The sequence below is a fragment of the Stegodyphus dumicola genome, chromosome 5, assembly GCF_044657685.1.
Source record: "Stegodyphus dumicola isolate Sdum_Otavi_A_Nest chromosome 5, ASM4465768v1".
Taxonomy (NCBI): Eukaryota; Metazoa; Arthropoda; class Arachnida; order Araneae; family Eresidae; genus Stegodyphus; species Stegodyphus dumicola.
The window spans coordinates 180,560,750-180,584,681 of record NC_140772.1 but is presented as its reverse complement, the minus strand read 5'-3'; the positions used below and the strand labels follow the sequence as shown (position 1 = coordinate 180,584,681).

Genomic DNA, 23,932 nt, shown 5'->3' with positions numbered 1-23,932 from the left:
ATAAGATTATGACTTTTTTATTGAAATTATATTTTATACAAATATTCTGCGTAATTTATATTAGAATTATTAAACCTTAACTCATATATTTTACAGGTATGTAGTTTGATAATTTCATACTAAAACATTTTATTTTGCATTTATTTTTCTTATAGACGGCGGCAGAATACGCTGGTCAGTATGATAAGAAGCGTGAACAAGAATATAGTCGTTTCCATGGCTACGCATATGATGGTATATGGGCCATAGCATTAGCTATCCAGAATGTAGCTCAGAAACTAAAAGCTAAGGGTATGCCATCTGCTCTTAAGGAATTTCAGTACAGAGATCCTTTTTGGGGCCAGCTGTTTAGAGATGCTTTCAACGAAACTTCATTTACAGGAGTTACAGTATGTATCATATTATCAAAGACATTTTTAACAAATTGCATTTAATTAAGGCATTTCTGAGTACAGATTTTTGCTTTTAGTTATTTTTTAAAGGTTCGTTTCAATACATTGTGTTGTTGATGTCTCAAAATAAGCAAGTTTCCTAGGAAAGCACCTTAGAAAATAAATGCGAACAGATACCGACCGCAGCAGTTCTAAATCACATCTTGCTCTAATCTCTCACCGTTATATCACTTAATAAAATTGAAGTATTAGCACTTTTCTGCTGGTGTCTGAGTTACTTTATAAGTACTATTTTCTACTTAATCCTAGGTACAATGTAGGCAGTTTGAGTCGAATGTGCAGGATTACTTTCCGATAAATGTATATTCACGGCGCTATTAAATTCCGTTTAAAGGTTACAGAGAATACTTATATCAAATTTACTATGAAGTCTGTGTTATACTAAGAACTAGAGTTTTGCTTTATTCATATTCTTTATTTAATGGAATCATATAACCACCCAAAAGAATTAAAAACTTTAATCAGAAACATTACCTCGAAATGAGAGTCAGTGATGTCATTTCAGCTTCCATCAAACTTTGATAGCATAATACCTGTCAAACATCAATAAAATAAAAAAAGAACAAACAGGAAAAAAGTTCCTTCTGCTGAGTGTGTAAATGCTCCTGCCTAAATTTCTGACATACCCAGAAAAAAATAGCAAAAACAATTTATTAACTAATCAAAAAATCAAATTCAATGTGGTACGCATTTTTGTATAAAGAAATTAAAAATTTTTGTTAATGGTCCATCGTAACATCAAATGTTGAAAGTATCCACTCTTGTCTTGGATACACATGCTTATATGTTTTATCATATTTCCTGAAGCATGTTTTTGTATGGCAATACCAATATTGTTTCCTGTCGCGACGTTTAGCCAGAAATTCTGCATGGTTAATGGTTTAATTCTGTAATTTTTATGTTATATTTATACGCCTATAATAGAACTAAAATGTGCATGGTAAACACGCAATTAATTATTGTGTATGACATCTTCGCAACCCTGGAAAACAGCGAATTACGAGATTGCAACCACCTGAAGCTCCAGTGTTGCCATCTGCAAGAAATTACTATATTTCCAGATTTGCTTGTTTAATTCTGCTTTAGCAAAAACGTTACAACAAATTAAAAAAATTAGACACCTTATTGAAATACGATGCGTAATATCAGAGGGAATTGGATTGAATTTTTACAGAACTGAAGATTTTTTTTCCCAAGAAGTAACAGTAACAAAAGCAAGTTACTCATTTTTTGAATTTTTAAAATGCTGATTCTAATAATTCCATCATTCATTTATTACATACACATCAACGAAAAGTCAATTTGAACTCTGTATTGTTTTTTTGATGACCAACAATATTTATTTATACATAAGAAACAGTAATTTGATGCATATATATATATATATATATAATTTATTTCCTAAACAGTATTGATTAATTGATTATATTATCTCCTAAGTTTAATTAAAGTAGAATTATTTTAAAAGTGTGCATCCATACTGGTAAGTTATATTTTGAAAGATATAGATTATATATATATATATATATATATATATATATATATATATATAGGGATATGTATATAGGGATTTTATCCCTTTTTTCAATTGAGCTACACTAATTAAAAAAGGCAATGAAATTAATATAGTATAATGAAAATTAAAGGTAATTGAATTTGAAAGTTAAAATGGCCTACCATAAGATCAGAATATAATCTAATGTGCCATTTTCTACAAAGCTTTCCCTCTCAAAATATTGTACCATGCTTCAATCTTAATCAAATTCTTAGTAAATTCAGCCAGTATATTTTTCTTTATATTCATTTACAAATTCTCAGTAAGATCATTTAATTTTCTTCCGTTTTGTATACAAATTATTATCAACTTGAATAAATTAAAAGGAGGAAGTGATATTCATACGAGAAGATATCATTTCGAAAACATAAACCTCGCACATATGGAAGCATTTAAATTTAAAATTTTCACACAGCAGACTCTAATAATTATGTTCTGAATATTTTCAGACAAATAACAGGGGAAAATACAAGGGAACACGTTATTGGCTAAAATACATACCCATTATATCATTTCAAAGAGGGACTTTATTACATTAATGCAGCCTACTTTAAAACCTTTTTTAGCCCAAAAGGGACTAAGTCTCGAAATGCGATATTATTCATACATCGGTTAACTATAAACGACGTATCACTTTTCAAATTGTTACCTATATTTTAAAGAAATTAAATAGTGAATCTGCGTATATGAACGTATGTTCTCGGAATTGAGGAAACACGATGGTACCTGGTGCCTCCAAGTTTTGAATAACGTAATTTACTATCGAACATGCGTACCTGGAAGCCCGAATATTTAATTTCGGATTTGCTTTATTATTTTTTAATTTTATGTTTCGCAAAACTTAAATGACTTTCCGACTAACAAACTCAATAATCTGAAGGAGAACAATAGCAACACTGCGCGGAATAAAACATTTTTATCTCCAGCGCGACACTGTCCATCTGAAATTCTAAAGATAGGCTGTTTTTAAATGTTTTTTGATTTTGCTGTTGAATTGAATTTTATGTGGCGTAAGTCCGAGGAACATGATATTCAATAAATACAGTTAACATACAATACGTTAATAAGAAAAAGACAAAAATATTTCGAGCCATCCTATTAAGAATGCGTAACGTTGATATGAGAAACTGATAAAAAATTGAAAAAAGTAGCAAAATGTATGCCAACATTTAACACTGCATTGGGAATTCTAAACGTGTGTTTCTTTTAAAATTTTTGTGATTTTGCTTTTGAATTTGCTATGGAATATGTGTTAAGAAACGGAATTTTATTATAAATCTAAGAAGACAAAAAAAAAAAAAAAAAAAAAAAAAGTTTAGAATGTTAAAGTAAACTGGCAGGCTGGGAGCACAACGAGACCGTAGAAAACCTTTTGGGAGACCGTTAAAATCTGATGCCTTTCAGATTTTTTTTATTATACCTTACATATAATGGTCCTGTGCAAAGTTCCTATCACAGTTTAAATTATTGCACTAGCTTCATAGTTAATATTATTATTTTGCATTTACAATGGTAAGTGATTTTATCTTATATAAGAAATACGTATATCGTAAGAACTTGCTACCCTAAGTTGGTATCTAAGAATATAATAAACGTAGATTACACTTGTGTTATAATTAAATGTGTTGGAACGAAAACCATGGAAATAACTAGAAGGACGTATTGATGAATCATTTTATGGGTAGGGAGTTACGTATATCAAATCAATGTGTAAAATATAGTGACGATTTAAAAATAAGCGTTTAATTTTTGAAATATTTGAAAGGAAATTTAATGTCTTTACTCTTTAAGTTTGAAAACAACCTGTCTTAGCCTTTTCTAAACAAGGATAGTTGTGCTTATCTCAATTATTAAGTCTTTTAAAAGATTGTATATTATATTGAGAACACGTCAGATGAAGAATTATTTCATTTAGATGCTTCGTACTTTATGGATACATATATATATATATATATATATATATACTTGTATATCGGAAATAATATTTTAATATCTCGAAATATGGTAAATATCGAAAAAATATTTTACGATATATAATATTAACTGTTTTACTGGTTTTTGTGGATTGCATGAAATAATATGGATGTATTATAATATTTTCAATTTTATATTAAAAACATTATCTTTGAATTATTTTTCTTCTCTTAAGTTTAGATTATCTATGATCTATTTTAAGTAAGTTTAAAAAGGTATCGCTTTATATTTATACTAGTTATCTAATGTTACAGGTAGCCTATACATAAAAGTAAAAAAAAAATAAATATATATATATATTCAATAATATATTTTATAGCAGTACAAACTGGAATTGGAATTTAGAATATAGACGTATCTGGATTCTAATTGGAATTTAGAATGTAGACTCTTTATATAGACTTATCTGGAGAAACACATAACACCAGGCTACAATAATTAACTATAATATTAAGAATAGGTTGTTAGATTTTATTGAGATTCTTCAATCATTTTCATCATTATTAAAATTAAGTTTGAGTAAGAACTGTACTGAATAAATAGCTAACTGTGTGCAAAGTAACTTTTGTTCACAACAGAAGTTCAACTATTAGTTGTATTTTATGAAATCAAACATTCTAATCAATAATATATAAAACTTTTCAGGAACTTCATCGAAACTTTAATGTAAATTAAAGTAAATTCAATTTTCTTTATAAGAAGACCAAATACTAGGCAATAAAATTTAACGTCTTTGCTCAAAACTGAAAGCAAAGTATTTCATTATCATTTACCAAGGAAATCACGAAGCTGTTCACGAGGACATGTTTCGAAAAAGTGGTCTAGACAGCATTTAAATCAAAATTAAATATAGAAAGTATTTAAACCTGAATTAAATCTGAAAACATCCCATTTGAATTAACTTCCTATATATATATATATATTTCCGTTTTACGCTCGAATTCATTAAAACGCATTTTGTACAGAGAAGCCGAAAGTTATGCTTTGTAAAATCTCCAATAGCTAAAAGTATTCTTTTCATGCCAATTAATATCCCATATTAAATGCATTTCCAAATTTCTGCATAATAAATTGTCATGTTTCTTGCAGCGAATCTTTTATTAGAATCACAGGTGTAAATTTCCAAAATTCGTTATAAATTAGAAGTCATTCAAATTGCAATGGATACAATTTTATCAAAGTCAGAAGATCTGTTTTGTAGCAAAGAGAAGATGACATATTATATCTGTGGTTAGGTTTTTAGAACAGAAATAATTACAAAAAATGTAGTTTTTACTATAGTACTTTATGTTCTTTTTTCAAAGCAACAAAGAGAATCCAAGAACATTAAATACGCAAAGAAAGCGCAGTTTTTCATAAAGGATACATATTATTATAGTGGCTTATTTTGTGGCAACTTGAAAGTCGATGGCACTCGTTGCAGCCATACATCCTGACGACTGTGAGTCTTCCGTGTTTGAGGATTACATTGAACATGAAACAAAAACAGGATGCTTCTTTATTAGAACATCTCTTGCACCAAAACATAGGGAAGAAGACAAATTATTTACAATTTCCAAAACGAAATTAATTATTAAGGAAATGAGACCACGATGTGCACCAGGTATGGATGGTATAAACGTAAACACGATTAAAGAACTATTTCCCATTATCCAATATTTCTGTTATATTGTATGATAAAGGGTTGTGCATGGGCACATTCTCATTGAGAAGTAGGAAAACGTATTCTGATCCCTAAGAAATGATGCGAAACACTTCGTCGTGGTTTGTTCTTTAACCTAGCGAGTGAGAGACCGGTATATAGTTCAGAAAAAATCTTTTATTTCAGATTTTTAGTATCCAGTTATGTCGCAAGCCAAAAGATTTGCCCGGAAAATCATGTATATTATTAATTCTAACCTTGGCATTATTGGCATCAAAGTTTGATTGTTTGTGTGTTTTGTTAGTTTTTTGTAAGTGTTCGGTGTTCTGTCAATTTTGCGTATGTTTTGTTACATTTCGGTTTGGTTTAAATGTTTTATTCCTTTTCCTTGGTTGTTCTTTACTAACCCTATTAATTTTAAGTAGCTGCCTTTTTCTTCTTTGCTTCTTTCCTTTATTGATGTCCTTCCCGCAACTGTTTTTGTATTTGAATTTGTATCAGCTTTACAATGTTTAGTTGGAAGCAACTTATTATTTTTTTATTTTACATTTTTAGCTACTCGAGACTCAGGCCCTGGTTTCTAAAACTGTCAATATGCGTTAATTTTAATTTTGATTTGCACGCTGGGACGGGATTCCAGAGGTCCGTGGTTCGATTCCCGGCGAAGGCGGTTGCTAATTTTTCATCTTGCCTGCTTCCAAAACTCCCTAATGTCTCTACAAGCTTATCAGAGCAACTCATAGGTTCGATCTTAGTGAACATTGTTTCCTTCTCCGACATACTTGGTCTGTGATAAAGAATTTTCCCGTCGCAGATGCATTATACTTGATAAGAAAGCAAGAATACACGTATTTCAATATGAGGATTACAAACTTCTAAGGAAATTAGGATGTAACTAGGCGACTCGGAATAATACAGAAATGTCGCTTCGAGAATCATGTGTGTATGCAGTAGTGTGCAGAGATAAAAGTACTAGAAATGAAAAGATAATATGTATAAAAGTGAATATGCATTTTAATAATAATTACATATTCACAGACGTAACACTCACCTAATCTTTAACTAAACGCCTAATCTTTCACGCTCGGAATCCAGGCCTCACATCTCCGGTGCATGAAAATTCGAATATTTTGGAAAATTCGGAACATTATATACCGGAATTCGGCAGCTACTTCGATGTCTGCAAATCAGATCCTCAGTGCAATCAATAGAGATGCCATAAAGCAATGTTTTCACATATTCTCAGAAGTAGTATTCAGGACATGATAGGTCCTGCTATCGAGCTAGGCAATTGATCAAATCACCATTCTCGATCTCCATATATAATTAATGAAACGTTTTTATCTCCACCGCGACACTGTCCATGTGAAACTCTCTATATTTTTGCCAAATGTGGCACTGTTTACCATTTACACAGTTTGTGTAGTCAAATATACTAAATTAATAAAAATATTCAAATCCTGACAGAATAACTCATGTTTTTAACCTCAGCAAAAAATGAACTAATGATGTTTCTAGTCCTTTTCTTAAAGGGAAAACAAAATTTGACACGTAGATTGACTTGTTATTCGTATATCAACTTGGTTTAGTTAGTATCCAGTATATCCAGTATATATATATATATATATATACCCTGCTCGTTAATATTAATTTATACTGACAAGAATAAAAATTAGCTGTTTCATTTTGAAAAATAATATTTAAAAACAATTTGTACAAAAGCATTAGTTAACACAAATTACCATGGTTAATTGTTGATTAATCACAGAATACTAAATTTAAATTGACATGTATGGAAATTTAAAAATGCTAGAAACATGAGTTCCTTGTTTTGCAAGAATTTTTTGTATGACATATAATTGTCACTTCTGACAGAAATGCAATCCTCACATCTTGATTTCATAGAATTTACCAACTTCTTTATTAAACTTCGTGAAATTGTACACCACGCATCTTTGTCTTAGGAGGCATTTGACGCTCTGCAATTCGCGGCCTAAAGCATTCCACGCATGCTCAATAAGTTTCAAATCTGGTAAGTACGCTGTCCAGTCTGTATATGTGATTTATGGCTGCAGTTATTCTGACACCAGAGATGCTCGAATTGGATGAGCACTGTCATTCATTAGCAAACGTCTGAGCCAACAGTTCTCCTAAATATTTTACACTTAACTCCAAGGCCTTGTTCACATATCAATGACCATTTAAAGAATCTCCATGAAAGATATACAGTTCGGTGCCGCCAATTTTGATATTTAAACTCAAATCATTAAACTATGAAAGCGGGACTTTTTATGAGGAAAAGAAGGCAAATTTATGCTTCTCGCTCTCACCAGATCAAGCCACATTTAAAATCGGAGTCTAGGCTATATCTGCATTTTCAGTAAACATAACACGGTTTCGTTCCTTGAACATGATGACGACATAATCCTAAATGGGTCCTTTGGAAGACGGGTCCAACTGGACACAAATCGGTGATTATCTCACATGAAATTCAACATTGTAAGTCCTTATGGAGCGGCAAAGCCGCTGCTTTGAATTCCTTTCGCAGCCTGAAGGTCTAAACCAGCTCTGTTAAAGTCGCTTCATACTCTTTTCAAGTACAAAAACACAGATATAGGTCCTTATAGAAAATATTGATCTTGGCTATCCTTGAACTGGAAATGTGCTGAATCATTGCTTAAAAAGTGGTTTAAGTTCTTGATATCTTACTTTGAAAGATATTTAGAACTTGAGTGACATCTATTTGCGTTAACCACCTCCTCCAGTCTAGCAATGAATTCAAACTTTTGCCTTTCTACCAAATGCTCGCCTTTGAAGTCCCATTTTTAATAGAGTTGCAAATAATGAACATAAATAATTACACCACTTGACATTCTTTGAAAGTTTTCGTCTGTGACTAAATCTTTTCAGAATACCATTCAATTTTTATGAGTAACATACATAAAACTGCCAAAAGAGCTAATAATTTGTTCAGAAATCATAATATTTTATTGAATAGAAAAGAAGTTTATCTAACATATATACTTTATACTATATATCTAATAGTGTATGCTTATATACTTTATAATATATTTCTTATGTAAACATGCACGCTCACATACATGGGTTTATACTAATCTAAAAGCGAAACTAATTCTTCATCTTTTTCTTCGTAACGTTTGTTGATTTACTAATTGCCGACTCCTAGTACTGTCTTATTCTGCCTGTATCATAAGCTGATACAAATATTTAGAATACTTATAATACACAAATATCATAAAACTTTTATTTTACAATGCATGTCTTCGTGAGTAACGTATTATTAATTATTATATATTCATTCAATTGTTTAGTAATTCCTAGCAAGACTCATTCATATTTTAATCTTCTCATCAGTCAGTAACAACGCTATTAGCATTATCACTACACTGTAGACAGTTCATTCTATATAATTTTAAGCCTTCTTATTAACCATTTGAAGTGAAAATTTCTCATTACACAGTATCAAAAATAAGCAATATCATTCAGTTATGTAATTAATTTTCCATTAGATATAGCGCAATCTGAACATTTTCTATTCAGGAAATTTATTTACTTCACTGAAGTCTTAGATTGCACCTAAAATTCAATAAGTAGGTGTTTGGAAACAAGAGAACCCTTGATAAAATTCAAGGCTGGAAATATTCATTAAATTATTCATGTAAAAGGTAATCTCGAAACTTTCAGCTTATTGAAATTTGCACTTGAAAATGTGCTTCCTATTGAGAAACACTTATATTTACCTTTATTTAAAATTATTAAGATTGATTCTTTCCTTTCAGGATGTAAATAATGAAGTAAATTTTCAAAGAGTTTCTCTGCGTTCTTTAAATACCTTTAATGCAATATGAAGAAAGATAAAAGGAAAGCATTGAAATATAATGCCTAAATTAAACTAAGTATTAATTCATAGTTTAATTAACTTGTTTATTTAGTAAACTCTTTTTTAAAAGCATAGTATTTTTGAACAAGATAAAACTCTCGAATGTTAATAAAAGAGATTATATAGTTAAAAATAATTTTATGTAAAGAGTCTTAATTTTTAAATAAAACTATAATGTGTTATTTTAGAGATTAATTTTTAAGCTAACATTAAATTTGAACATTTTTTATTCAGCATACCGACGGTTGATCAGATGTTGATATAAGGAAGTTAATTTGAAAATGTTTTTCACTGGAACCAAAGCAGTATCATTAATAAGCGCAATGTATTTAAAATATTGGTAATTTGGAATTAGCATTTAAAGCCCTAAACTATTTTAACTTTCTTATGTTGCTCAAAGTAGCATCATTTAGCAAAGAAGAAAGCTCTCTTTTTCGGATTGAAAACAAAAAGAGGGGAATATTTAGAATAATGTATAGACTTTTAATACTTAAATTAATGATAGAAGAACTATAATTCATAAGCCGGAATTTTTATGTTTTAATCTATGGGCTTAACATTTCAAAACCCATCGCAACGATTATTTTTTTTTTCTGGATTTACTTTTAAGTTACTCAGATTTATTCAAGTGAAATTTCTCTATCTTTTCGTAATGTGTTCGACCATTTAATTCATTATAAAGAGCTTTACGTTTTTTCTTCTGAACTATTGTATAAATATCTGTAATTATTCATAATCCTCGAATGCTTTTGCATGGAAAAAAAGTATAGACGCCAAACTGCACATAAAGCTCGAATAATTACACATAAGTTAAACTACGCATAACGCTCGGATAATAATGAAATTACTGTAAAATAGAACAAGTTGAAGTATGTAATAATATATTATAAATTATTAATGTTCAAAAATTAAAACTTTCGGAATCTTTTTCAAGACATAATTTGTTGTTAAAACAGTTTTCCCTTCTAGAACTGATGAACTTCTGTATTTAACTGCAATGTCGGAATTATAAGAATATTTTTTACTGTACATCTGTATTATGATAAATGTAAACCGACCGTCTGACATACATCACTCATCTAAAACTATGTGTAAGATGAGTGATTACAACCAAGTTTTGTTGCTACTCCGCTTCAATAACATCTTTTTTATTTGGCTTCCAAAGCGTTTTTTGAACTTAGCAGTTGCTTGGAAAGAGCTTCAAAAATAATTGACAGTTGCAAAACACATGTGAAAATTTTATGAATATGTAAGTCACTAGAGTTTATATTAACGTAAAGAAATCTATAATACAAAGCTTATGACTCTTATGCATTGAACGTTGAGCTAATGATTTAAATACTCTTTACTAAATGTGGTTTATTAAAGACTCTGCACTATATGCTTAAAATATTTTGCAGTATATTTTTAAGAGGGTTTGTGTTTAGTTGTCTCAAAAAAATATAAAGATGTTGATAGTTTTTCTAGAAAAAGCGGGATTAGCAAAAATACAGTTAGAGCGCGGAACTATATTGTATGTAACCAAATGAAGTCTCTTTATCATGGCATTTCTGGATCTTATACTAGAAGTGTGAACCATCAAACGTAATGTTTCTAAGCTAATAATTTAAATATTGTGTAACTTCAGTGGCATAAAATATGTTCAGCATTAATCTTACATAAACGTCCATAAGAGCCTGTAAGGTTTATCCTACGTTTTCTAACAGTTAAGTTTCAGTTAACTGTTTTTAGTTAACTGTTAAGTTACTTTCCTGTCCATTCTTATTTTCAGCTTACAACTTCCGGCCAGAACGTATTTTCAGAATCGCGGTCAAATGCAAATGAGGAGAAGTATTTAACTTATTTATAAATGAAAGGAAATCTCAAATTCATTGAAGCAACAATACAAAGTGAATTCAAGATTCAATCATTTCGACTGATAGAGATAATACGAAGGTATTTCTCAGACATTATCTTGCACTTTATTGAATCGATGAAAATCCCAACTAAATCTCCAGTCGGCGCCTCTCTCGATATTTCATTCTTCTCACAAAAACGAAAATGAATAATGACATAGCTTTGAAAAAAGACTTTCATCTTTCAACTATTTTACTTTTAAGATTCAATACATATATCTTATTATGGCTGCAATGCGTAACTTCTAGAATTTAATAAAAAGGAAATTGGACAGAACTTTAGAGGCATTCCTCGCGGCTTGGAACATTGCGTCACATGGGAAGTTTCCAATTCCTATTAAGTTAATATTCTTTATTAGTAATTTCTAAACTCAATATCCGTTTAGAATTCTAAATTTAATTTTGGGAAAATAAAGTTACAAAATATTTCCTAAATTAAGGAAAAGCTTCAAATTTTTAAACCTTTAAAAACTGATAAATGATATTTTTTTTTTTTTACTTTCTTGTGCGAAGTAAAGGAAGTACTGTAATCGCGAAAATATTTCGGGTATCAATATTTTCGATTTCAACGAAAATATTCATTCTTACCGTTCTCGAATCCATCTAAACAGTGTTTCTGCGTGTTTTAGATGCGGACAGAATAAAAGATTTTTTTTTCCCAAAAAGAATTGTAAATCGGATTTAAAATCTCTTAGCGTATATATCTCGCAAAACTCAAAATCCAGTAGCTTCAGAACATTGAAGTTTTGTATATGGCACTGCTATAACGAGGATTTGTGCATTCCCTTTTTGGTTGCAATCGGCCTCACCAAAAGTATATATATATATATAATTCATGCTGTTTTTCTACTTTCGTGTTATATATATATATATATATATATATATATATATATATATATATATTGATGTATGATATATATCTGGTGTCGAATGAATTTGTCTAGAGGAAAAAGGAGACATAAGAATAAGGAAATGCGGAAATGTTGGCGTAAAATATAAAAATATGAAACAAAATTATTGAATATAATTTGTATCAACTGGCAACAGATATTTAAATTCATAAACTTTAACTAAACACATTCCCGCTTCAGAGACACGCTTTGCAGAATTTCATTCTATGCAGTATATTACGTCATTCTTTCTCTGCAATTTCTATACATTGCGAAATCTTTAGTCCAATCGCTGCTCAAGATTAACACAAAGACTTTCCGGCTATAAATATGACTGCTGTTTGTACGCATTACTTTCTCTCGCTTATTGCTGCTTCAGTAAATCACCATTCTCCTTCGCCTTCCTTGTCTATTGTTTAAAATGTAAACTGCATATATAGAAATTGTGGAGGGCGCTTAGTATTCCTAGTGTAATGCCAACTTCAGCAATAATGTATTTGTGAAGAATATTTCCCTGTTAAAAAAATGATATTTTAACGTTTAAGCTAAATGTGATTTTCCTTTCAGTCATCTGCGCAGCAGGTGTTCTCTACCTTGACTCAAGATTGAATTGGTTTAATCTTCCGCAAAAACCGCAGCTTCGCAAATACACACACACATATATATAGGAATATATGTATATATAAATATATACTCATTTAGAAGTAATGACCAGCAGGAGAAAGAATTTTGATGACGTAGAAGTGTTGATTCATAATAACTAGGAAACTGGAGGCGAAAACAGATTAAATCTTCATTTTATTTTCAGCAACATGTTGCAGCTACACACAGGCGGGCACATTAAATGTGCCTGTTCCAAAAGGCTTACATTTTTGATAACTTTGTAGCAAGAAATCAGAGGCAGACATACAGCAGTCTAGCTAGGGCAAAGCGTAGAAAGCAAGTGCGTTATTTTCAGGATGAAATTTTATTCAAACTGAGTTAGTTTTCGTCTCAAAGCATTTTGATTGGATAGTTAATATTCCAGTAAAATTATTATTGGCTGCTTGAGTTTTAGTTCAATTACATCACCAGAATAACAGAATCATATGACATAGAATTTTCTCGAAATGGCGCAGTGCAAATAGTGGTTGCTATTTTTAGAATAGAGAAGGGAAATTAATTAACGCTCCTGATTTAATCTTTTACATATTCTTTATTTTTCTTACATATATATATGTACTATATATAGAGAGAAAGAGAGAAAGTAAAGAAATTTGAAGACGGAATTACATGCTAGTTTTTTTACAGAGCGGAAATTGGAAACTAAAAAATCATAGAAATTTAGAGAAAACGCAGGAAAACATGATACCATGCAATTAATACATATACCTCTAATACTCTTTTGCTGTAAAAAAGTATATTAATTAAGTTTGAATGGCTGTGTTACCATGACCTTTAACAATATTTGACCCATTAAATTATGAAAAAATAATAAAACAAAACTGAGTAGCAAGGTTAGGGCGTACGCAAGACTTACACATATTTAAATTCGGAAAACTTATAAGCAAACCCATTACATTAAACATAAAAACAGAACAATACATTGATATTGGATTGAATAAAAGAAAACCTGAACAGCAACGCGATGGCATATACAAGATCTGCTAAAAATAAAATGCAAATTAGCCCCTCAGAGAAATACGTTAATAAAAGTCATGCCATGTTAAGTACTTAATGATTGTCTTTACTTTCAGAATACAGTACTTTTACTCAGTCATGCGCACTTCTCTTTGAAAAGTTTAAATCCATACAGGGCCGATAGTGTTATCTCCTACTTTTAAGGATACACGTAATACATACGTACGAGTAGTATACAAATCGTATACAAATAGACATAGCGCTCGGAAACTAGTGCTAATAGTTGCTGTGCTATATTGCTTAACCAGCAAGCAGCAAGGAAATAAGAAAAAACAGACTTGGCATTGTTGATATCAGGTGGAAGTGGAAAGTGCACTAACATGGAATGTGCATGGGTTATACTAATATAAAATATAAAATTACGGGGGCAAAAAACATTTAGACTGGCACATGTTTTCCAGAAAACTTAGTTGAATTTTATATAAAATCTATGCTTATCCAAGTTTACTTTTTTTGTGCGTTCAAATTTTGTTTCTCAGAAATTAAAGTATGAACATGACGAATGGATAAGACTAGAGGTTTGAAGTTATTATGACAGAATCAGAAGTCACGCAAAGGAAATGTTTTCACATCCGATAAAGATATAATTATCTTCTTTATAGTCATCATGGAATGAAGATTATTGATATTCCTTTGTTATTCATAAAACCATCTCTTCAAACTTGGTAAAAGTGATGCTATAAGCAAGGTGGGCAGGAAAAACTTAAAACTGTACCGTTATAAATTTCAGCAATAGCACTTAGGATAATATATAAAACAATTTGAAATTAATACTGAAATTCGTTTGAAAGTTTTGAACATTATACTTGTATGCTAGCGTATTAAATGTAATAAAGTTTAAGTAAAACTGACATTTTTTTAGACACTGTTAAATGTGTTTATCCAAGTAAAAAGCGGATAGACGTTTAAGTTAAATCAAAATCTGTTTAGCGTTAGCATTTAAAAAAATAACACATTATTATTTTTCTTTCACTATAAAAAAATTAATAACTTATAGAATATCACTTTCTTTGGTAGCATTACTTCATGAGCTCTAGAAAGACTATAGGGGAATACTTTTCTCGTCTTAACTGTAGACAGACAAAGTCAGAAGAAGGGTGTAAATAACTCTTTTATTTGATTCACAAAGAAATAACAATGACCCAACTTGAGTTTACACAAGCCAACACTTATGGCTCAACTTAAACAAGTAATGTTAAACTACAATCAAATGTAGTTAGATTAGTCTAACGGCTCACAGGATCAAGTAAAGCAGTGGAAGGCTCTGGTTTGTAGAAAATTGGCGAGAGAAGCTTCACGGCTAGAAACACTCAACGTCACAGAATCAAATCGCTATTTAGTCACGGTAACAACGTGATCTCAAGTAGGCATAACACGCTCTAAACTCAACTTACGAAATCTTCTCTTAGCACTTCTTTCCCCCCCCCCAATCTGAATAAACGCCCACTGTCTCATTTACATTCTGGCATGAAAAACGTGTGTAAAAAGCAGGGCGACAGAAAATATACTTTAACTTAAAATTAACTATTAGACAAAAATAAATAGATAAATCCTCACAAACTATCTCCAAATTTTTAACAGTTTTGTCATGACTTTTTATAGAATCTGATGTTATTGTTAAAAATCTCGCAACAACATTTTAAGTCATTTAATGCACCTGTTTTAGATGCTGTAGCTTATTTTTATTGAAGTTATCATCATACATTATCTACCTACCTATCTATCTATTCTATCTATATAGATAGATAGATATTCTTTATATATATATATATATATATATAGATAGATAGATAGATAGATAGATAGATACATATTGTTTATATATATATATATATATAAAGAAGGATGTAAGTGTGTTTGTGTGTTCGCGATTAACTCAGTCACTATTATAGATATCGTCACCAAACATTCTACAAATCGTTTCTGTGTCCTGGGAAAAGTCGACGCTCATTTTTTTCAAAAAAAAAAAATATGCAACCTAAAATCAGAGATATTAATTAAAACTCTGAAAATACTAATTTTCGCCCTCATTTCTCCGAGTTGCAACAGTCTCGCACGCTGGAGATAAAAAATCTGCTTTATTTAGAGAAGTGTTGTCACTGCTCGCTTTCAAATCGTAGTTTGTTAATAAAAAATTTCGAAGTTTTACAAAGAAATAAAAATAGCATTGCCAAACATTAAATACATTACTTCCGATTCCACAAATTCATGGGAAGCTATTTCTTCTTACTTCCTATCTTTGTACGATTTTAATCTGCCGAGATATTAATTAACGACTCTGAAAACTCTAATTTCCGCATTCATTTTTCCGAGTGGCAATAGTATCGTGTGTTGGAGATAAATTTGCTTTATTTCGAAAAGTGTTGCTGTTGCTCGCTTTCAAATCGCAGAGTTTGGTAATCAAAAATTTGTAAGTGTTATAAAATTTATATATGTATCTTTGTTTGCTTGTTCGAGGTATTCATTTCTGAAAAATTTTGATCAATTTTTGCCACATTAAAATCGACTAAAATTGAATATAAGTGAAATATTGATTCAACATCGAGTTTTTACGACCATTTGATAAGAAAGATGAAAATCATTAAAAACTGCTAGGCGTTGTTGTTGATATAATGAGAGATTAGTTTATTTTTGTATCAAAATTTTTATGCTGATACCATATCGCATCAAAGTAAAAAATGTATGACTATGAATTATATTTTTGCATCGTTATTAGAGAAGGATTACAACGGTATCGTTCTCTCTGTTGTTAGATACATTACTCTCAATCCAGCTTTAACTGGCATCGGATACTTTCGCTAGTAAATTTTAAAACACTCAACAGCATTCATTGTGTTCATTCATTTACGACATACAGCTATCAAAACTATGTTTTTATATTAACAAATGAAAATGTATGTATCTATTCAACATAATGTAACTCACTCAGAATATCACAGCATCGCTTTCGAGATGTTGAGATGACTCAGAAAGAGAAATATCATCTCTTCCTTCTCTCGAGAACAAAAGATAAATAAAAAATTGGAGCTAAAAACAATTTTATTTAATACACGTCACGTGACTGAATCGAAGCAGTTCTAAATTCTGTAAACTAAGAACACTTTTAAAACCATGGATTACCGCAGCTGTTACCACAGCACCAGGTGAACAGCACAAACAAAGAGAGCAATGAGTATGGAAAAGATCAATTATTTGGAATAATCTAACAATGATTTCATTAGCAGAAGTATTTTCTAGAATATATTGAAATTCTCAGCAGAGCATTCTTGAGCCTGTTAAATGGAATAATCTGTAAGCGATTATGATATTTTATGTCAAATAATGTATGAGATAAGCTTAAATATCGAAATCGTATACATTTTATAGGGACTATGCAATGTGACACTATAAACTGGTGTTACCGTATGTTCGGAAGACCTCATAACAAGATGTGCCTGTATCTTAGACTTTTAGTAGCTTCAGCGATACTTTTCACCAATGGTCTCATGTATTATGTTCCAGCTTCTTAACATTTAGGTCAGAATCTTCTAGACTTTTATTTGGACTGATTACCTCACTTTCTAGCCAGTACATTTGACAGTCCAAACATTAGTAAACATTCATAGCAAAGTAACTGATCCAGCAGTTACTATCACCGTTCACCACAACTAAACTAAACACTCGCAACTAAATTAGCTTACCAGTTTATTCGCTAGATCGCCACAAAGCTATTTTTTTACCATTCTGAAATATGGAGTAGATGTTATTGAAGGTATTATCGTTGCTTGACAAGACGCTTTAATTTGAGGCACAATTCATTCCTATACAGTATTTTGGTTGCATTGAATCTTCTCTTCTGACATGATTACTGATGTGATTCCATCATAATAGTTTAAAACATAATATAATATTTTTGTTTCTAATGTAAAAAGAAAAACTATATCAAATTCCCTGAATGTGGATAGCTTTTCTTTAAAATTAATGACAATTTGTGTTCAAATTTTACAAATTTTAGAAATTTCAAGTCGTCATTTTCCCTTTCACCTGTTTACTTCTAACATATATTTTAAGTAAGCACTAATATTTTCTATTTAGTATTATATTACCTAATTTTTTACAGGGACCTGTCAGCTTTGTAAAGAACGAAAGACGAGGTCAAATACTTCTAAAGCAATTTCAAAGTAAGGCTATTTCTTTTATGAATTGGTTTTTTTAACTGTATAAACTAAACATTTCTATAATTGACATAATTTTACGAACATGAATGACTGATAGACACATTTAATAAAATGATAAAAAAATTATCTGATATTTTTATAATTCTATTAATATCTTCTATACCTTTTACCATGTCTGACTTAAGGTCATTTGATATTTTTTTATCCCATAGTTCATAGATAGGCTTTTAAAGTCTAACTAACCTTTAAAAGCGGTTTAGACAGCAGAAAGTATTATAAGGAGGTTTTAAGATGACGGTTGCTAGTCGTTTCTCCATATAAATGTTAAGCGTGCATTTCTTATTACACAATTATAAATTTTCTCAAAATAAAAAGGAAGTCTTATGAAAACAACTTCCTTTGAACTAAAATTTCGATTAGTAATATGTTCATTATGCTTTACTGAATTAGGTACACAACGTTCCTTACTTAATCCTGAGTTGTGTCTAGGGTTGTTACCTTTGAATAAGAGATTTAGCGTAAATATTTAAGGGATCAGAGGCCTTTAACCATCATTTTGAAACATATTGTATTAAAATACGTTTGAAAAATAATAGCATTTTATAAACTTCAATTTTTCATATAAAGTGTATCATAAGGCAAGCATAATTTAGCAATAAATTCTGTGTGCTAACTTGAAAAAATGCTAGAATTAGCATAAAGGCTCTTGAAGCTGTATGAAAGAGAACGCATTCCATAAAATAAAGAGCTTTTATCTAAGAACTTTTTAATTATTATTATAATGAAATTCATGTAAAAATTAACACACACCTCTTAAACTATAAAGTTGGGGTTTAGAAAATAATTGTTTAATTAAGTTGATTATATAAAAAGGCAAAAAATAAATATCGAATTTTGCGGTTTTTCACAGACACGATTTGTGCGTCTAATAGCAAATATTACTCCTTTCCAGATGGCTCAGAAGTGAAAATTGGTGAATATGATCCAATCACAGATGAGTTAGACCTCAGCAAAGGTGCACCTATCATCTGGAGTGGTAAGTGTGTATGAATAAATTTTATTAATGCAATAAAAAGCTTAACTTCGGTACTAAATACCTAACTTAAGTGAACTAAACAATTTCTCAGCCTTCAAAATGAATATTTGTTAAAAATAATCATACGTCTTTTTAAGATTTGAGCTGACGTTCAATTTTGGTTTGGTTTATTTAATTATGGCAAAGCACACTAGGGCTATCTGCCTAAGGTGAGGGATGCCTTCGTTGAGGACATTCTAAGGAAAACTGGCTCGTATACACGTTACACATGGAGAAAACCACGAAACGCCCATGCAGCCAGCCCGTTCGCTGGATTCGAACCTCGGACCGAACTACCAGTGCTCAGCGATTTTACCGCTCGGCCGCTGGTGGGCCGAGCCGACGTTAATTTTTGAATTTAAAAATCAAATAATCAGATATGGACATCGATTGTTTTATTAATAGATATAAGTATGTAATTTTATTTTAATATTTTTGGTTTTAAATAATTTTGTGTAGTTATATGCGATGCAATAAAATAACGAAATAATAATGTATTCTGGCAGATTTTAATTTACATAATTATTATTTCTATTGTAAAAACATATTAAGAATAAATACTGTGCAATGAATTTAACTTACGAAATTTGTGTTGCTTAACAGAAAATCATGCAAATAGTTTTCATTAATAATAAGGACTGTTTACATCATCTGAAAGTAACTGTTATACTGTTTTGGATATTATGTGAATTGTTCGTAACAGATATATAATGCGATCTCCGAATAATACTTCGTTTTACAAGCCCCGCGATTCTGTAAGGTAATTAATAGCTACTTAACTACTGAGTTTTTCTTAGTGTATTAAAATACTGCAACTTTTAACTAGTACATTTGGCGGCTAAAAAAATTCAAGAAAAGCTACACGTCAAAATACGGTGGGGAGAAAACAAATGCTAGTATTCGTTTGTCTGACATGTTAAATCAACTTGATGGACACTATACACAGAGGCAGACACCCCCCCCCCGAAAAAAAAAGCATCACTTGAAAAAATAAAGATTTTATTTTTATTTTTTTTTATGTTAGAGCATTATTTTATTCACATAAAATAACTTTAGTTGCTGCAAAGCAAGGTATGAGAATATTCTACATCACACGGCATCATACAGTGCTTCCAAAGTATTAGGTCATCCAGTTTCTATAAACAGAGCGACAAAAAGAGGAAAACAGACATTCGTCTCTTTCTGTAAGTGATAACAGGATGACTGCGTATGTTCAACTCATGGAGGTAAGAATCCTACCTCCATGGTTCAACTGACACAACGAGAAAATGCGTGGCAGCTGATTAAGCTAAAGAAGGATATTCAACACTTATGATTGAAAAAAAAATGGCTGCAATAAATCGCAGTCTCGAGAGCGATTAATTTTTAGCGTGAAACTGGTGACGTTGAAAGAAGGATCGGATCACGCCAGAAAAGGGCCACCACAAAATCTGACGATCGATATCTAGCGGACGGAAATCTCTCAGTAATCGTCGTGCAAGTGCTGCTGATTTAAAATTGAGTCTGAGAAAGGTCTGCTGATTTAAGCGTATGAACTGTGCAGAGATTTTTTGAGGAATGCAGTCTGCATATAAAGCCCCAAGAAAAAGTCTTTAGACACACAAAAATGCAGAAGCGACTTTCTTGGGAAAAGAGCATGTTTTCTGGACAAAAGCTCAGTGGAAATCAGTATCTTTTCAGGTTAAATCCAAATTCAATTTACATGAATCTAACGGTACGCTGTTTGTACGTAGACGTAAAAGTGAAGCTTATCATCCAGACTGCATAATGTCTAGCATGGAATTCAATCCAGCCAAATGGTCTGGAGATGCATATCCAGCAAAAGAGTTGAACGTCTGAAATTTATTACTATCAGTTTATACCGACATCTTGGAGGACTTATTAAAGCCAGTTACTCGAAACCATTTTAAAAGTGTTGTAAATTGCATATTTCCTAAGAATCGTGTACCCTATCATACAGCAAAATCGGCGAGTACAAGCTAGCCTGTTCATGCATCAATTTGTTGCGTCATTTACAAGTTTTCATCTTCACAACAAAAAGGATATTACAAAAGTAGTTTTCCTCCTATTTCTTCTATAAGTGCAGGCCTATCTTATATTAAAAATCTTGGACTTGCCTGGGAATGGTCCTGATCCGAACGCCACTAAAAATTTGTTGGCATATAATGGGTAACAAAATTGCTTTTAAGAAGCTTGCTACTAAGAGTAAATTGTAGGAAAGCATTATTAAGGTGAGAAATATGAAACTGGCCAAGATTACATTCCGAAGTTGATATAGTTGATAGTTGAAGTTGATAGTCTATGCTGGACTACTGCAAGGATGTCGTCGTAGCTCGAGGAAGTGATTCTTTATGCGTGTATTAACTACAACTATTGTTGTGTATGAATTATTTTATTCCAGGTTTTGTTACATATTGCACGTTTTACTCTTTTTTCATTTTCTGAGTAATTAAGCGTAAATAACTTATTTATCTTCATAAAATACGATAAGAATTAATCCTACAACTTTATTTTACTGTAACAATATGATCTTTTCTTAAAACACGTGCATAAAACACATTATGTGTACACTTTTCCCCTTTTTCGCAGCTGGTGCAGATTTTTTTCTCCGCCAATGTACTTACTTCCATATAGTAAAATATGTCAATTGGATTAGAGTTTGAAGACTAAAATTGAACACAGCATTTTCAAGTCGTTATTAAATTATTTAACTTTTATCGCTAAGGAACGGACATTTTTTGTAATAATTGTACGCATCTATATTATTGCTTTACATTTGCTTTTTTTGATACAGGTGGAAGTGGACCTCCGGCCGACAGAACTCATAGAAAGATTGCTAGAAAGAGGATAAGCATAACAGTTTATTCCATCCTAGTAACATTCGCTGTGTTTGGCATCATCATAGCCACGGTCTTTCTTGTAGTCAATATCAAATACAGGAACCAAAAGTAAGCAGAAATTTGTTTTATTATTTAATTTTTCTTTATTTTATTACTCTGTATTTTGTTACAAACGAAACGTATAATTTAAAGGAATCTGTAGTTAAGAGCATTATATTACAGTGTTTAACAACAACAGAAGTTAAAGCAATAATTTATTACTATCGGTAAACATTGTTTCTCCTCGATATAAAGCAACAGTAGTGACTGGGTACAAAAATAACATATATTGATATTCATCAGGCAAGGCATGTCCAAACCAGTATCTTAAATGGAAAAAAAAATAGTCGTAGCTGTAGAACACAGATGGCCGCAAGGGAAAGAAAACGAGCTATTTCCTTACTTAATGGTACATTTAAAATGTATATAAAATGTTATCTAACACTACAGTTCTTTAAAAATAGAATGAAAATAGATAAATTCCAGTAGCAGATGATAGATGCCTGCTGTTCCTCTCCGATACCAGGCATTTTTATAACCAGTTTTTTTTTTATGTCTGGAGATATGCTACTCGCACTAGAGATTTTTAGAACAGATTTTAAATGAATATTTGTTAATGTACGTCTCACTCGAGATTTGTTTCTTTTCATAAATAAGAAAAATTATACATACGTGTTTATATGTTGTATAAAAGTTGTTTCCTAAGTGAGAAAGTAAGTATAGAAACCACATGCGATGCGAATTTGCAGCTTTTTTAGAACCGCCCAGAAAAGTGTCCCTGTAAAATTTGAGGGCACTCACTTCCTTCAATTTTTGCTTTAGAGATGTAGCAGCACTAAATTTCTCTTAATTCTATCTAAATGTAAGCTGGTATTTTCTCATTGTCAGTTGAGAAAATATTTTTGTGACGAGGTCATCTCAAGAGTTCTTTTCAGCTCCCAGTATGGCGTTGTACGTACGCCCAGAAATTGAATGGAGTTACTGTTTTAATAAATATATTATAAATAAATACTTTTTATTATTTTCTCGACGTAACCTGAGTTCCGCAGAAAATTGAGTAAAGAAATGCATACAGCCAGCGGGCCACGAGTTTGAATGCTTGTATTAGGCCCTTAGAAACAAAATTATAAGTGAATAATATAAAAATACACCTCAAACAGTAGGAAAATGATAAATGCTGCAGTAAAATTTGGCATACTATTTTGTTTGAATATCATGCAACATAAGTGCATAATAAGTGTCATGGTAAAATGTTTTATTAGTTATATTAACCATGTTAACGCGTCACCCTTATTGGTAAAGATATTAGCGACGCTACGTGCCGTATCAGTCGGCCCGGCTTCCCTAAGCGGCCCTCTTTCTCTATACTTACAACTTCTGGTACTTGAATTGAAATTCTTGTTAGGAAGTTGTTATAAGGAAAGAGGGGTCGAAGACTCTCGGATTCGTCCCCTCAGGGGTTCATCAAAACTGGGATGGAGTTTTCCCTTTCTCAGGGGTGTAATTCCGTCGTATCCTATGATGTAGCCTGGAAAACGTTTTAATGATGAGAAGATTAAATGAGGGATGGGTATTTTCTATTCTTAACCATTGCATTAAGTTGCAAGTGCGTAGCCAATTGGAAAAAAAATAATAACGATATTGACTTTAGTAATATTATTAAGAGTTAAAGTGCTTTCTATCTAAATAACTAAGATTTATATGCCGAGCAAATGCGTAATTCGAAAGAAAAATGAAATTATTTATGCAATTCATATTCAGCAAAAACTTTGAAAACTGTATATTTTACAAATTACGTGGATGTTAACTGAAGGAAGGCAACAGCAATGGGT

General features: G+C 31.1%; 1 protein-coding gene across 2 annotated transcripts in view; it reads left to right on the top strand.

Moving 5' to 3' along the window:
* LOC118182844 (gamma-aminobutyric acid type B receptor subunit 2-like) overlaps positions 1-23,932 on the top strand; it is a 591,214-nt gene that overhangs the window by 359,227 nt on the left and 208,055 nt on the right. For both annotated transcript variants that reach the window (XM_035352237.2, XM_035352236.2), the window contains exons 7-10: positions 156-389; positions 18,089-18,149; positions 19,099-19,182; positions 22,016-22,169. In XM_035352237.2, the coding sequence (XP_035208128.1) occupies positions 156-389; positions 18,089-18,149; positions 19,099-19,182; positions 22,016-22,169 (533 nt within the window). The remainder of the gene's footprint in view (positions 1-155; positions 390-18,088; positions 18,150-19,098; positions 19,183-22,015; positions 22,170-23,932) is intronic.